Below are 17,977 nucleotides of genomic sequence, written 5' to 3' on the forward strand. Positions count from 1 at the left end.
ATAAAATTATATGATTTAAATATTAAATAATATATAAATAATATAAAAGTTAAATATTAATGGCAAATAATTAATAATATATGGTACATATGTAAAAAAAAAGATTATTAGTTACGGCGGTGAATTAAATACCACATTCTACTCCGAGGGGAAGGAATTCGGCCGACCGCGGCTTCTTCTCGTTCCCTTCTGCATTCGCACATAGAGGGAATCGAGGAGGAAGCCAGCAGAAGCAACGAGGTGATGCTTGAATATCCCGGAATTAGCGAAACTGTTCGCAGATCATAGGGTTAGCATTGGATTTAGGTCTAAAATGGGTGTTCAGTGGGAAAAGGGAGGCAGTGGGAAAGACGACATCTTGCTAGCCGATTCATATCGTTTCTGTTGGCTTCAGGAGCAATCGGTGCTCGTGATATTCCACCGATCGCCGTCCCACAACCTAAGCGACGTTTCGCCAGCGGGATATTCACTATCCACAAGATTCCCATCACTTATGTCAATGGATTCATACAACTTCTTCGCCTAAATGGTTAATCAATCATATATCCCATAGCTCCACTCATTCGTTTAACCTCGTTTTTTTATGTTTTTATGCGTTTTAGATTTGGGGGGGGGGGGGCGGTTGGCGGGTTGGGCAAAAGCTTCTACCGTGAATGTGTGATGATTTAGTTTTCTCTATGTCTGTGAGAAAGGAATGTTCCTAATTTGATGGAGAATTCAGTTTCATGCTCTCAAATATGATGAAAAAGTAAAAAAGAGAACTAGGAGATCTAATTCTAACATAATTTTTTGCATTTGTCTACTACTTGCGGTAAGTGAGCAATATTTAAAGCTCAAGTCAGCAGCGAAAGTAAGGGGATGCTCGGTTTCGGTTAGTATTTAGGATTTAAATGAATGAGAAGAAGAGACATGGTGAGGAAAAAATGATGTAAATCTTTTAAATCTCATATTTACTAATTTGGAATTTAGCCTAAAATGTAAGGAAAAATAAGATTTCTGTGGTCCAAAAAATTATTTTGCAAGATTAACTCTAAATCCTAGCTAAATCTTGCAACCGCATAGGCTCTAATGGTTCAATGCGTTAAGTGTGTGCTTAATTTAATGAACAAGCTCAGGAATACTCCTATTAGCTGTTTTGTGGGAATCTGCCATCCAAAAAATTGAGCTTGTGGCAACTTTGTTTCTCATGCATTCTTTTCCATCAAAGAGGTAAAGAAATGCAATAACACTGCTTCATTTTTTTTATTTAAAATTCGAAGAGTAGAAGACTCATATGCATCTTGTATATTTAAATATGCCCAAGTTTTAATATCCAAATCCTTTCTGTTTTTCACTTACCCTCTTCTTTTTTTGTTTCTGGAAATTACTCCCATTGTCCGTCTTCTTATGTATGCCTCACTTTCTATACAATTTCACAATTTCTTCAATTTTGGTAGGAGGTGGATCCTAAAGTAGAAAGTGATGATCTAACAAATGATGAAGGGCTTGATAGCTTTGTCTCAGAGCTATCAAATGCCATCCCTGGAGTAGATGAGGCTATGAGCTTTGCAGAAATGTTGAAGTAAGTTTTTATCTCCTTGTAATCTTGTATATTGCATCACTTGGTTCTTCATATCCATGCCTTGCTTTGTTAAGGAGATGATTACTAGGGTCTTTTTCTTTTGTAGATGATTATCCACCTTTTTAATTCCTTCAGTTATCTTTGTTTGTCATTGGCGTAATCCATATACAACTGCCATTTACCACACATTCTCTTGACCTTTTACAAGGTCTGCAACTGATATGTGCACTATTGTAACTGTAGCTTTTTTCTTTTGAGATTAGAGTAAAGATAGAGCCAGCCAATGATGTTGACATCCTTCAAATTTTTAGTCTAATATTTAAATGATGTATTAAAGTGGAAGCTAAAATTAATGTTGAGAACTTCCAGTCTAAATGGAACTTCCATTGAGTTGGCTTTGATGCAAGTTGCATACGCTTTGAAATCTAAACAAGACTTCTTTGACATTAAAACTCCATAGGAATACTTTGATTGGAAATTTGATATTTTTTTTAAAGAAAAACATTTTATTTATTTTTTTATTCTTTTTTTTTTTTAGATTTACCGGTAAGATTGTAGCATTGGAATTCTTTTCGTGTAGCAATTACCATGTCAAAATAGATTCGACCATCAAGAAGGGTGGTGGCTTCCTTAATTGTGGTTTCATGTTATGTTCCTTCCCATGGATCACTGATAAATGTTGCTAGAATATTTGATGCACATATACAAGGTCTTTCATTTGAGTCATATCATAAGTTAATTGATTGTATTGGAATTATAATTTAAAATTTTAAATCCATTCTAGAACCATTTTTCTAGGAAAGAACTTTCTTTTTTCTGGTTATGAACCCTTATTTTTTTGCTTTCCTAAATGTATTTCATGTTGTAAATTTGAAGTTTTCTGTAGGAATTGCAATTATTGTTGAAGCTTGTTAAGTACATGATCTCTTGCTTATGTTCCAATGACTATGCTGCAGATTAGTTCAGACTATGGATTATTCAGTAATAGTATTTGATACAGCTCCAACTGGTCACACACTGCGGTTATTACAATTTCCAACTACTCTGGAGAAGGGACTTGCAAAATTTATGTCCCTAAAAAATAGATTTGGTGGTCTTATAACCCAGGTAAAACTAAATCATTGGTTGAGTTAAATGTATATCCTTCTATTTATCTATCTATATATCTATCGTGAATAACATCAAAAAGTCTTGATTAATTATATCTTAAAGCTACTCTTTCTACAATGCTATTTTTCGTTAAAAAAGTGATACAAACGATACCTCCTGTATTGCTTGAAGCATCTTAATTTGTCAAGTGATGCAAGAAGTATCACCTTCCTGTTTTTTGTCAGGTTTCCTTGTGGAAGGAACTGAATGGTTGCTCTCTTTCATGTTGTCTATTTGATATTATTTGCCTATTTCTATTGTCGGGACTAGGTGTGAGGGTGGAGTTGTGGGTGTCGGTGGAGCGATGTGGGGACTTGAGGTAGTTTTGCTTGGGTGAGTTAGCTACCTACTAGAGGTCAATGAAATAGGATTGGTTATTGGAACTTTATTAGATTTTCATGCAAGGAAAATGAAGTGACGTATCATATGAGTAAGCTGTAATAGCAAGTAGCATGTTTGATTTACAAGGTAGTCTCATGAATAGGGATGTCCTTAACTTTACAAAATCTCATGTCATACCTTCAAATCTAGGAAGCATAAATGCTTCCTTTAGGTCCACATTCTCATATTTTGTATGTAATCAATTTGATATCTTATGACTAGCTAGTTTGTCAACAACAAAGTTGTATTGGCACTTCGGACCTATACCTTGGAAGTATGAATACTCCCCTCCTCTCACACACAAAAACAAATCAGCATCATCTCTCCTCCAAACTCTCAAATTTTGAATAAATCATGATTGTCCCCAAGATATTTATAACTAAAATAAAAGATTTATCCATTATTGACCCTCAATAAATTTTTTATTTTTTGATAATTGTGGTACTCTGTGTTGTCAACCCCTGATTGTTTCTCAAAGTTTATATAATTTTCTCATTGGGTCATTCAAATGCTTATCCTAGGACCAAGATTCATTGTTAACATGGTGATCATATTTGTTATGTATTGGCATGCTAGTTCATGTTTCTTTTAATTGGTATTTGAGATTGTTTATACTCTTTTCAGAAAAGATAAGCATTTCAAGATCTACGACAATGGAAAGCATTCATTATGAACACTTTTATTTCGAGTGTGTAGGACTATTCTAGTTCAGCATGGTTTGATGGAAGCAGTTCATTACATGGCTTGAAAGCTAATTATTGGATGAATGCCCCAACCTCCAAGATGATACGTAATCAAAGGCCATCTTGCCCGCCTCTAGAGTGCTTTGCCTTGAAATTATCATGTCAAGGTAATTAGTTTAGAGAATAGTTTTGTAGTTTATTGTGAGCCTTAGTAGTTTATTGGTTATTAGTGCTTATTAGGTGTTTAATTTGTCATTAGGGTATTGTAATTCTATAAGTACTCATTTGGAAGTATAATGGCATTCAAAATGAATAAAGAACGAGATATGATTCATCCGCAATGATACCTGCATTTGTGGGCATCCTTGAATTGCGCTTTTGTTCTTGCCTGATAGGTTTTTGGAGTTTTGGGTAAGTTTGAAGTTGCCTAGTTATCTAGTTTCGTCTCACTATTTTCATCAATTTATTCGTAATAAATGACACTCTCATTGCACCTCGATGCCAGTAGGTGCCTCATCTTTGCCTCCCTTTTGACAAGATGGTTGATTTCTTTATTTTGTTGAGCCTCACCCTGCTTCTGCCATTAAAATTCATTCCCACTATTCACATTACTGCCAGATTTGATCACCATCTATATCCACCTATGTCTTCCAGATCCATGCTTCTGCCGTTAGATCTGCCTCATCCCCATCTATGAAATATCATTGCCACTTCTTCCATCTACCAGATCTTGCTTGTTCTAATGTTCCTTAGCCCTTCTCCTTAGCTCTCCATCTCTTGCTAGATCTTGCCCAATCAACCTCCTACGGCCTCTCCAACACCGGCTCCCATTGTAGGATCTCCCACCATCGTGCATTGATCCCTCCACTCCACCCATATCTTTTCTAGATGCGCCTGTCCCAAGCCAAGATCGAGCTCATAGCCATCGAAGTTCATCTCCTCCAAATCTTGCAAATCTTGTTTCCTTCTTATTGTCGTTTGAATCCTCTGATAAACTTGCTCGACCTTGAGGGCAAAGTCATTGTAAAGGGTGTGGATGGTATAATAAGTGCAATGAGTCCTTGCGAGTCTTATTAGTTTATAGGTTATTAGTGCTTATTAGATTTAAAAAATAAATAAATAAACCATCAGTGACTGCAATAGTGTTATTCTATAAATACTCCTGGGGGAGTATTAAGGCATGCAATAACCATCAGGGGACCACTCATTAGAATTTGTGCTGAATATATTCATTAATATTGCTAGCATTAAGGGAGTTCTCACATCAGGAAACACTGTTGTCGTGAAATAAACGTTGGCTTTGTTCTACTTTAAATATGTTATAGTTCTTTGTTCAATCTTCTGGCCGAGTATTGTTCATGCATTGCTCGTTTATTCTTTGTGGTTAAAATGCCATTTATATTGTTCCTGAGTGAACAACTAGGTAAATATCTATTTTATTAGTATGATACATGCCAATTGCTTGAATTTAGTTTTGTTATTTGTGGCAGGCTTCTCGTCTTTTTGGTCTTGGAGATGAATTTAGTGAGGACGCTATGCTAGGAAGGCTTGAGGGCATGAGGGATATTATTCAGCAAGTTAACAAACAATTTAAAGACCCAGTAAGTGCACACGTTTCTTGATACTTCTTCAGATGTCTTGATAATTCATGATTATGCTAGCTAAGTTGTATATTTTGAAATTTGCTTATGTGCTTGAGAAAGTCACGAATTCTAATGTTTTCATATTCATGAATTATTCTTTTGGCTTGGTGATCGAAATTTAGAAGAATTATTTCTCATGAGAAGCATTTTAGTAAAGTTGGTGGAGCTATCTGTTTCAATTTTATACTTGATAAAATATATAAGAGCTTAGAATTGATGCTGAATCATCAATTCAAAATAATTTTATTGGTTGAGCGGATCTGGTTATTAACTCGAGGTTATGTTTTTGAGTTAATTTTAGTTTCCTCTTGGAGGTTGAAGAAATCCTTCTGCTCTAAATTCAAAGTCATCTTTGAGATTGTAATGCACATGCTTCTTGTATTCATAAGCAAATCCTAACTATCATGTTAATTTCTGCTTTAAGGTGGGTAAAACTTGTGTTTAAAAAAAATTAAAATCTTATGCATCTGTGAAATAAAAGCTTATTGTTTGTTTGGTCTAACTAAAAATCTATGCAAAGTAAAAGATATACAATGAAAAATAGACGCAGTGCAGTGTATTGACAATACTTTTGATTGCATACATTACAAATGTAGGAGTTTAATTTTTTGTGTTTGATTTGAAGTAAAATTAATAAAGTGTAAAAGTTGGCGATAGCACCAGCCGCTTTCGGTGGGTTGGGATCATCGACTGTGGTAGTGATTACCGGCGGCCGGGGGCAGTGGACAATAGAGGGCGATGGTCATGAAAGCGTTTGGCGGAAGCTATGTGATAGTGGTGGCAGCGGTGGTGGTGTATGGCAGGCAGTGCTGGCTAGGGGCCAACGATTGTGGTTAGTTGCGGCGAGTAATGGTGGTTAGAAAAGTTGTTGGTGGGTGGTGGGTGGTGGTGGCGGCGACGAAGGTTGATAATGGTGGTGGAGACAATGGTGGCTGATGGTGGTCGATAGCATCTACTAAAGTTGGTGGTGGGCAAGCGATGGAGGTGGATGACAGCGGGTGGCGATGGTTGGGAATAACATCACTTCACACTAGTTGTGTATTTGGATTCGAGCAATCTAGGATTTGGCCAAAATTGTCAAATTCCAAATATATTAAGGGGTCATTTGGTTTGCTAAAATAGAAGGAGACAATGATGGCTGATGGTTGTCGATAGCATCTACTAAAGTTGGTGGTGGGCAAGCGATGGAGGTGGATGGCAGCGGGTGGCGATAGTTGGGAATAACATCACTTCACACTAGTTGTGTATTTGGATTCGAGCAATTTGGCCAAAATTGTCAAATTCCAAATATATTAAGGGGTCATTTGGTTTGCTAAAATAGAAGGAATGTTATGTAAAGTAAATTCAATTATTTAATTTAAAGTTATTTGTTTGATTGTAAAATAAATGTAGGAGATTACTCTTTTATGTTTGGTTTGTAATAAAATGTGAGGCGCGCGGCGAGGGGGGGGGGGGGTGATCGATGTTTAGTGGCAACTGCGTGGCTTACAAGTGACAGCTCTTAGCGGGAGCGTCGACGGCAATAGAGTTGGCAGCCAGTTGCTGCTTGCCACAGAAGGTGGTTAACAATGTATAGTGTGTTTTGATGTCTTTTGACTTGCAATACATAAACAATGAATTAGAGAGTTAATTAAATTCACTAATAAATTATATTGCATTTGAAATTCACCGTACCAAACACCAAAATTCTCAAAATAGATGAATTAGGAATATATTATACTAAAAAAGAAATAATCCAAATAACCCACCCATAAATGAACTAGAGGTATAATTCCAAATTCACTCTCAAAATACCTTACATTTAAAATGCAGCTGCCCAAATGGACGAATTTTTAAAACCCGTGTTTGCTTTACTTTACACTCAAAACATAGCCCATTCAAGAAGCCCCTTAGTCATCGAAAATGACGGTAGGTTTTTAAGGTTTGGACTAGCTAATTTACAACTACAAAAGTTTACCTTGAAGTCATGGCTTTGAGTCACTAAAATATTCTTTACAATGCAAGGGTAAGGATCTTCGTGCATTGGTTATGTCCTTTTAGTTAAAGATTACAAACGTAAGGAAGGCAATGAAAGCGTAAGGAAGGCAATGTAAGCGTACGAAAGAGAAATGCAAAAGGCATTATAATAAATTAACTGACGTAAGTAATCTTCTTTCTTACAGAACTGAGTGGGATGCACTGTACATTTCAATTTCCTACCTTTATATATCTTTGTGGGCTCCGAAAATTCTGCCCCGGCCTCCCCGTCGTGCTTTTTCTTTTTATTCGGCGAGGGAGTTTTAACTAATAAGTTCCGAGGTAAATTTTGGAAGGCAGATGGGTTTGTAGATAAGACACTACCCAGAGATTTCGCCCTCATTTTGCGAGGACTTTATGATCTGTGTTCTGGTTTCCTATAGGCGCAAGCCCCTATAGTTAATTACCCCTCCCGATAACGAGAGAGAACTTTCGATTAAGGCTAGTCGTCAATCTGATGCATAAAGAATACGTGTTATCTGGCATATAGTAGCAGCATAGGTTTTAGGTATTTGAAATGTTTGGAAGTTTGGGAATTTGGGCAATTTGATATTTAAAATAGAAATTACACCATCTTGCACTTAAAGCGGATGGTGGGGGAATGGATGATAAACCCGATCAAGATCACATGGTTCCGCATCCCGGGCCATCGTGGACCCTGGTCTATTTAGTCAGAGGAGGTAGTCGACCCAACCTGACAGAAGGATCCTTGTCGGCAGCCATGGGTTGCTTCGTCCAAGGAGACCTTGTAGACCTGGGGTGGGTATTTGCCTAAGGGGACAAATTTAAATCCACCTTAGCCAACAGAGGGCTTTGTGCCATATCAATCATATTTTATTGATTCATATCTCAAGAATTTAACGCCACTAAGGAACGTGTTGGCTCTGGCCATAACCGCTATCTGTGGTGCCATTTGGCGGCAAAACCACTCGGTTCAGAGGGCCCCGGGTCATAATCGTTTACCTGCAGTGCCATTTGATGACGAAACTGCCGGTTAGAGGACACGTACCATGTCCTTACTGGCAAGAGATTGTTTGAAAATGGATCCTAGTGATATTTTCGAATAGGCATTAGCTCTTTGTGAGCTAAAGTAAATTTTAATTTGTCCACCCTGACAAACTGTTGCGGAGGGTGGATGGATTTTGCTTTAAGTGGTTGAATTTCAAATTTAAATATTTTTCGAATTTTGGGATTTGTGGATTTTATGGAGTTTTGGGTTTTTGGATTTTTATGGGTATTTTGGGTGGAGCTTTGGAATATTTGAAATGAACTTTGGATATTTGGGAGGTATTTGAAAATATTTGGAAACCCCTCCGGTTGAGATCTGCAGTCAACACGTCCATCATCGGGGTGTTTGGGGTCATTTCTATTCATTGATTGAACCCTGTCAACTCGACCAAGCTATTGACCGAGGATCGGATTTTTTTTGCAGGCTTTGTGCCTTTGTTTAGTGAATTCTCTTTGTTAAAGGCCTTGAAGGCCTAATATGAATGTACCAAATAAATATTCCGGTCAACTTTGCGACCGCATATTTATCCGATGGCTTGAACCCTATCCACTCCTATTTTACTTGCTTAGGAGGATCGGGTTTCGTAGGCTTTATGCCTTTATTTAGTGAATTCTTTTGATTATAGGCCTTGAAGGCCTAATATGAATGTATTTAAACAAATACACTGGTCAGTACAACCGTGTATTTGGTTCGAAGATTCGAACCCTGTCGACTTCTGTTAATCCGTATAGAAGGATCAGGATCGAACCTGAATTCACTTATTGGCCCGCGCAGCATCCCTAAGAGTCACGTGTGTACCAATAACACGCTCGTCGGGGCCCTTGCGGGTGTTTGGGGGCATTTTATAGTTGAACCCTGTCAACTCCTTTTATTTACTTAGAAGAATCGGGTTCAAAGCAGCATCCCTAGACGTCACGTGTGTACCAATAACACGCTCGCCGGGGCCCATGCGGGTCGGGATTATATTTTCCCCTTTAGTGTGCCTATGTGTATACAATTTATAGTGTACATGCAGGGGTATTTTGCAATAATTGTAGTTGTGCAAATAACTACCATTTGGATACACACAACTTTTCACTTGAGAGCTTTTACACGCCTTCTGTCCGCTAGTACGAATGTTGTGGATCCGGTGGCGGTGCGTTGTAGATTGTGGACGCCTTATGTTTGCTTGCATAAGTGTTGCAGATTCGGTGGCGTTCTGGTCTTGATATTGACTCCCCCCTTTTCTCATTCACCGGGGAAGAGCTCTTCTGGACTTTAAAGTCCGATGCTTTGAAGAGAACTCCTTTTGGGATTGTCAATGCAGTGGACTTATTATTTCCGGTGTTTGTGGGTACCAGAACTGTTTTCTTCTTAAGTATAGAACTAAGAAGAGATTTTGGAACACCAGGAAGTTTGGTTCTAATTTGTTCAAACTTCCTTTCCAATTCTGCCAGGGAGTGTACTTTTTGTACATGGAGTTGCCCTTGTACCTGAAATACTTGAAGATCTTGATCACCAATATCATAGGTGATATCAATACTTGTGCCCATAGTGGTTCGTTGTACTTACGATATATCCACTGTTGTTATCCACAAGTGGTTGTATTCATTTGCAAGGACCCGTTGTATCCACTACGACCTCTTGTAGATATCCTTAGGAGAGTCGCTCTGCATCATATCCATCTTTCACCAATCTCAGGTGGTTTTTGAATGATTGCATTTTCTTATAAGGGACGGATATTTTATTGCTACGTATGGGTAGGGCTTGTACACCTGACAACTGTCTGTTGCCTCTTACAGGTGTAGTGCATTGACTTTGTAGGGACTTTTGTATCTACTACGAGCCCCTGAAGTTATTTGTAGAAGACCCATTGACATCAGTATCACATCCACCTTTCACCAATCTCAGGTGGTTTTTGAATGATTTCATTTTCTTGTAAGGGATGGATTTTTGATTGCTACATATGGGTAGGGCTCATACACCTGACAACTGTCTGTTGCCTCTTACAGGTGTAGTGCATTGACTTTGTAGGGACTTTTGTATCTACTACGAGCCCCTAAAGGTATTTGTAGAAGACCCATTGACATCAGTATCACATCCACCTTTCACCAATCTCAGGTTGGTTTGATGATTGTATTTTGTAGGAACGGATCATATTTGGTACGGTCTTTTAAAAATGCCCGCAGGAGAGTCATTTGCACCAGTACCATATTGGTGATTGTACTTGCTTGCAAGGACGGATCTTCTACTGTCAAGTGGTAGTGTTGCCTTCTTCAATCAACAGGCGTTGTTTGTAAGGATTGTCGTAGGAATTCATGCATCGAGGTCTTACAATATACTTTGTGTCACTACTGACCGTACGAATGTCCTTGTAGTTTGAGTTCCCTCGTGCGTGATTCAAACTTTGTTCCTTTTATGTGTTTTTGAATTCAAATTCAATTTCATTCAGACTTGAATTCATCAAATTTACAAGTCCCCACTTGATGTTGTATAGCCCAAGTTCAAACACGAGCTCAGAGTACATGTTCAAATTGATTATTCAAAGTCTTTTGAGATCTTTTGAGTTCAATTGCATAGTCATTTTCATTTGGATTTGATTCCAATTTGATTTTATTTTATTTGGGTTTGAACCTTTAGAAATCATTTGAGTTTTGGTTCTGAATCAGGTCCATAAGTCTTCTGTTCGTATTCAATAAAGTTCAAAGGTCTACAAGTCCACAGTTCATGTTCAATCAAGTTCAGAAGTCCACTGCTCTTTCTCATTTGAGTCCGGGCTCTTTGTTCTCTTTGAGTTCAAAACAGGTCCAAGTGTAGTAATATTTCACCCGAAATTTCGGCAGCCTCCCGGCGTCTCCCCCGTTTAGGGGAAAAAAACTACGGGAAACTGGGGCTTTCCCACCACGCTAAGAAAAGTGTGTATAGGCAGACCACCGACTCGACACGCATGCCGAGGTAAGAGATCAAACAAGGGTTCCAGAAATTATACCTTTGGGATCGGCGGACCGGCGGCGGGGGGTGATCGATGTTTAGTGGCAACTGGTGGCTACAGTGATAGGCTCTTGCGGGGAGGTCGACGACAATGGAGGTGGCAACCAGTTGTTGCTTGCCACAGCAGGTGGTGAACAATGTATAGTGTGTTTTGATGTCTTTTGATTTGCAATACATAAACAATGAATTAGAGAGTTAATTAAATTCACTAATAAATTATATTGCATTTGAAATTCACCGTACCAAACACCAAAATTCTCAAAATAGATGAATTAGGAATATATTATACTAAAAAAGAAATAATCCAAATAACCCACCCATAAATGAACTAGAGGTATAATTCCAAATTCACTCTCAAAATACCTTACATTTAAATGCAGCTGCCCAAATGGACGAATTTTTAGAACCCGTGTTTGCTTTACTTTACACTCAAAACATAGCCCATTCAAGCAGCCCCTTAGTCATCGAAAACGACGGTAGGTTTTTAAGGTTTGGACTACCTAATTTACAACTACAAAAGTTTACCTTGAAGTCATGGCTTTGAGTCACTAAAATATTCTGTACAATGCAAGGGTAAGGATCTTCGTGCATTGGTTATGTCCTTTTAGTTAAAGATTACAAACGTAAGGGAGGCAATGTAAGCATACGAAAGAGAAATGCAAAAGGCATTATAATAAATTAACTGACGTAAGTAATCTTCTTTCTTACAGAACTGAGTGGGATGCACTGTAAATGTCAATTTCCTACCTTTATATATCTTGTTGTTATAAATGTCAGATCTTTCCAACTGAATTGAGTGTCCCTGCAAGCTATTAATAGTAAATATCTAGGTTGTTATTCAATCTTGTTAGGGCAAGTGGCAAGTGGTGGATGTTAAGCTTTTATTTCATAAAATGAAATCCTGCTAGTATTGATGATGCTTTCAATTCTTGCTTTTTATTACTTGAAGAATTTTCTGCAAGGTTGCATAGTTTGCTTTTTGTCACTTGAAATATCTTTTTTTTTTTTCCATGGAGCATCTGATTCTAATCTTTCCAATGCTCATGTGCATCAGTGCATCACAAGTGTGTAGGCATCATTTAATAGAACGTGCTTCACTGCTTCTGGGCTCATTCTATTATGAAATTTTTGAGTATTATGTTTCCTATGGATTAGATATATAGGCATGCTTATTGCAACGTTGTCAAACATGTTTTCAACAATTTTTTTCATTTCTGGAAAACAAAATAATTTTGCATAGTCTTGATGAGATTGATCAGAGCTATTAAACTCAGTGGATCAGTTTCTTATTGGGCTGTTGGCCTGCATTGAAACTGTGAGCTCATTAGCGACCTTGATGCTCCCAAAATTTAGCAGTAGTCATCTCCAAATCATCTGAAGTGATGCTCTTTTTCCTTTCTAGGACATGACAACCTTTGTCTGCGTCTGCATTCCGGAGTTCCTTTCTCTCTATGAAACTGAAAGGCTTGTACAGGAGCTTGCGAAGTTTGAGATAGATGCTCATAATATCATTATCAATCAAGTAATATTCGATGATGAAGGTACAATCTTGGTTTTTTACAAATTAAGAGTTAAGGGAATTACGCAGCTTTCCCAATTCTATAGCATACTCCATAATTATGGTCCTTGTGATTTAATTTGTTTTTCACTTTGGTCATTTCGGAAAGTTTTGCTAATTTTTACCCCCCAAGCCATGGAAATTCCTTGACCCATGGGCAGAACCATGGAAATGCCATTATTACACATTTTTTTTATTTATTTTTCTTGTTTAATTTTTTTAAAAGCTTTTCGTAATCTATAGATATATAATATTATTTTTTTATATTTAATTATTTTTGTGCAGTATTTGCCCTCCTCAAAATTGAAGCTGGTTCCGCTCCTACCTTGACCCTCCAAATATCTTTCTTACTTAATATCTTTTATGTTTTATTTTTATTTTTTTGGACCTAGCATAATCTATCAGTTACAAGTTCTCACAGCTAGGTAGTTCTATTATTGCATTTCATTTTCTGTTCTTATTGGTCATTTCTAAGTGGATGCAAAATAATATATTTGTTTTTGTAGCTGTGGAATCCAAGTTGCTGAAAGCTCGAATAAAGATGCAGCAGAAATATATAGATCAGTTCTATATGTTATATGATGACTTCAGTATCACCAAGTTGCCACTTCTTCCGGAAGAGGTAACAATCAAAATTTATCCTATGTGAACTTTTAACGAAAATAATAAACTTCAATTATCTTTAAAATCATTAAAATTAGTGGCATGCATGATTTAATTACTTCTAGTATTGATAATTGTGTTTGTTTGAGTAGATCTAAAACAAAATACATAGAGTTTAATTTTAATAATAATATATCTAGTGGGGGGATTGCGACTTTGGGCGATTAAGTCATAAAAAGAGTGTGTGTTTTAGATATCTTAAGTTTATTGTTCAAAGTGATAGTGAAATAGAAGAGGATAATTAGTATAATTCAAGTTAGATGGTTGAATTGGAGGAATGCATATGGCCTATTGTGTGATAGAAAAGTACTCCTCAAATTTAAGGAAAATTCTATAAGACGGTAGTGTGCGGTAGTGTGACCTCCAATGCTTTATAATGTAGCATATTGCCCCTTAAAAGAAAGATAAAATTAAATTAAGTGCTGCAAAGATGAGGATGCTCGGTTGGATGACTGGCTTTACTCTTAGAGACAAAATTCAAAACTAGTATATATGTGAAAAGGTTGGAGTAGCTCCAGTGGTAGATAAGATTAGAGCGAGTCGACTTAGATGGTTTGGTCACATAAAACATAAGCCTTCCGATGATCCAATTTGGAGCGTGGATGTATTAGATTTAGCCTATGTTAAAAAAGGTAGAGGTAGACCTAAAAAGACTTGGTTAGAAAGTATTAGAAATGACTTTTTTGAATTTAAATGAGAATTTGACTCTTAATAGGACACAATGAAGAAAAAAGATTCGTGTTGCTGACCCGTAGTGAAATAAATGCTTGATGTTGTTGTTGTTGTTGGATAACACTGTTTGTATTAGAAGAAACTTGTGATTTCAACATTTTGATATGTTCAAATTTATTGAAATTATATACAATGATTCCATATACTCTTTAATCATTGTTCGAATGAAATTGCAACCAGCAATTATTTTATCATCATCAAAACTAATAATACATGATTTCAAAAACTCTTAAGATATATGGTTTGATCACCAATAAAAATGCTTACAAATTTTCTAAAAAACTGACTTTGATTGCATGAGACAAATTTTGTGATTTCAATGTGTAGAGACATTTTTTGAATGAATTGAAATGAAATATATAGAATTTTGATGATATTTATAGTATATTAAAGGGTTTTGATTGTAAAAAATACATGAGTAAAACTAGATTTTCTGTAGGTCACTGGCGTTGAAGCTCTGAAAAGATTTTCCAAGCATTTCATCGCACCATACAAGCCTGCCTTAACCAAAGGCACTTTAGAGGAATTGCAGCAGAGGGTTTCAACATTGAGATTGCAACTGAAAGAAGCAGAGGAAGAACTCGATAAACTGAAGAGAGGAAAACACAAGGTGTGATCTCACATATACTTGCCCTTTTTTTAAAATTAATTAAACTTCCACAGCCTTTCAGATTTGCAAATTAATGAGGATATTTAGTCAAAATTTTAGGATTAACCTTGTCATTTTTTTTTCCTTGGCTATGGCTTTTGTTTTACCAATGCGTCTAATAAATCTGGCTTATTTATTTGTTGTTGTAAGCTCACATTATTAAGTCTTGTTTTGATGTATCAGGTTAATGAGAGGAATTTCCTGTATTGTAATGTCAAACTTGATATGGTATCTTCTAAATCTGATTTTTTTTTTTGGAAAATTTCATACATTATAATGCTTTGCATCCTTATTTTAGAAAATTATTAAGTTAGGATATTTAATCAAAGTTTAGTTATGATGAAGTTAAAATTCTTGAATTTGTTTTGATGTAAATACTATTTAAAGTTTGATTGATTTTCTATATGTTACACTAAAACTCATCTTGATGAAATTTTGATGAGTTTACTTTGATTATATATATGAGATTCACCTTAGATGGCTTGGTGATATAAAACGTCGACCTTTCGATGACCTAGTTAGGAGAATAGATGTATTAGATTTAAGCTTCGTTTGAGACGACTTTATTACTGCTTCTTAAAACAGTTTTTTAATACAAAAATTTTAATGTTTAAACTAAAAAGTCGCTTTAAGAAGCAGCATTTTATTATTGATTCTTAAAGCAGCTTTCTCATAAGAAGCAGTATAAAAGCCGTCCCAAATGAAGCCTTAGTCTATGTTAAGAAAGGTAGAGATAGACCTAAAAAAGGTTTGGTTAGAAAATATTTGAAATAACTTTTTTTTTATTATATTTAAATGAGAATTTGAGTCTTACGAGGGCGCAATTGAGAAAAAGGATTCGTGTAGCTGATCCAACGTAGTGGGATAAAGGCTGTATGTTGTATTTTATTATATCTTTTAATTGATTTGGATTTGAAAGGGAGGGGTTGGAGTAGTGGTTATCTTTAGGGGCTATTTTGTTTGAAGTAAAATGGATGTAAAGTATTACAAAAGCAAGAATTTTGAGAGGTATTAGTGTTTGATTTAAAGTAAAATAAATATAATGTAAAATTTGTGTTTTGACACTTTCTAGTATAAATTTGATATATTTGAAATTCACCCCATTTGTGTGATTTTCACCTCATACATTCATATTTTAAAATTTAATAACTTTTCTAAAATTTTCATAAATATAATAATTATTCTTTTAAATAAATGACGTTATAACTTTTAAAGCATTTTTTTATCTAAACGCAGTTAAATTTAAGACAATTTCTCAAATTATTTATTTCATTCATGAATCACACTAGCAATTTCAATGCATATGGATATACTTAGAATGGCAATGCAAATTTATTATGTAGAATTAGTTATGAATAGTGTTAAAATTATGGTGGCATTGGAGCTCTCTCTCATCATTATAAGACTTAAATTTCATTTGGGATAACTTTTTATTACTTCTTAAAACAGTTTTCTAGTTTAAAAATTAAATTTTTTATACTAGATAGCAGCTTTAAAAAGCAGTAAGAAAGCCGTCCCAAATGAAGCCTTACGCTATGTTATATAACATGGCTTTTTTATCGCTTCTTAAAACAGCTTTCTAGTATAAAAGTTTCTTAAACTAAGAATTTTTGTATGAAAAATTTATTTTAGAAAGCAAAAAGAAAGTCGTCCCAAATAAAAGTTTATTAAAAATTTTAATTTTTATATCAAAAGCTATTTTAATGAAGCCTTAAGATTTATTTGGGATAGTTTTTCTTGATGTTTTGCTTTTAAAATTGTAGCCAATGTTTTATTTTTATTATTATTTTTTTCACTTTCTCATTGCTTTTTAAAAAAATTGTAATAAATTACTTATATATATATATATATAATCATAATTATGATGAATAATAAAATTTGGTTGTATGATTACACTTGGGCTTTATTTGGAACAACTTTCTTATTGTTTTTTAAAACAAATTTTTAATATAAAAATTTTATATCTCGTACTAAAAAATTATTTTAAAAAGTTATAAGAAAGTCGTCCCAGATTAAGGCTTCGTTTGGGACGGCTTTTTTATTGCTTTCTACAACGGAGTTTTAGTAAAAAATAAAAAAAATTGTACTAAAACGGACCAAACGAAGCCTTAGTTTCTTACCAAATCTTATTTGTTTCATTATGCTAACTACTGCTTCAACAAAATTTATTGGCAATTTTATCTCATCATTATCTTTATGCCATAATAATATAATATGTAGTTACTATGTTACTAATTTACTCTTATAAAGATCCATATTATTTTGCCCTCTATCATATTAGAAGCGTCAAATTACAGTAAAGTTACTCATATGAAGATCCATCTTATTTTTATTTAAACTATTTTTGTGGTTGTATGGAGGGGAAGTTTAATTCTATTTCCCATTATTGAACTTGTGTGCAATTATGCATGATTTGTATCTCATTCATGCTAATTTGAAGTCAGAGAACATTCTTCTTATTTCTTAATAACATGTAAGCTTGTCCAATTGTAATGCATTTTGGTTATATTTTCCTTTGTCATACCTAAATTAAAAAAATTATTTATTGCTTTTTAACTGTTAAATTCTATACTAAATAAATCATGGTTTGTTCATTTCTTTGCATAAATTGTTGAAATTTTCATTTCCTTTTATTAGCTCAATTTCTCAATCACAACATGAGGTCCCAAGTGAAGTGTTGTAAAGGAAATTGATTTTGGAAGCATAACTTATGATAGCCAACATCACACTTATATTGTATCAACATGACACTATAGGGCTCTTGAAGATATATTAGGTTTGTTCAAAACTATTATGGTTATATTCATCCTCTTGTTTTATTGCTTGTGTGATTTGGTTATAAGTTATAACTCTTCTCCTATGAAATAGAGCTGGGATGGAGTTATATAACTATTCTCATACAAACATCAAGGAATTCTTTTTTCAGGAAGTTTCAAAATTCATTTATGCATTATAGTTTGGCT

At 35.2% G+C, this 17,977-nt stretch overlaps 1 protein-coding gene across 1 annotated transcript; it reads left to right on the plus strand.

Annotated features, from left to right (window-relative positions):
* Positions 1–313: 313 nt before the first annotated feature.
* On the plus strand, positions 314–15,276 carry LOC110107654 (ATPase ARSA2). The gene is made up of 7 exons (XM_028695974.1): positions 314–403; positions 1,437–1,561; positions 2,518–2,668; positions 5,265–5,375; positions 12,815–12,953; positions 13,477–13,592; positions 14,805–15,276. Exons 1-7 carry the CDS (start codon positions 314–316, stop codon positions 14,979–14,981), a joined length of 909 nt encoding a protein of 302 aa, XP_028551807.1. The 3' UTR covers positions 14,982–15,276.
* Positions 15,277–17,977: the final 2,701 nt, after the last annotated feature.

The sequence above is a fragment of the Dendrobium catenatum genome, unplaced genomic scaffold, assembly GCF_001605985.2.
Source record: "Dendrobium catenatum unplaced genomic scaffold, ASM160598v2 fragScaff_scaffold_716, whole genome shotgun sequence".
NCBI lineage: Eukaryota > Viridiplantae > Streptophyta > Magnoliopsida > Asparagales > Orchidaceae > Dendrobium > Dendrobium catenatum.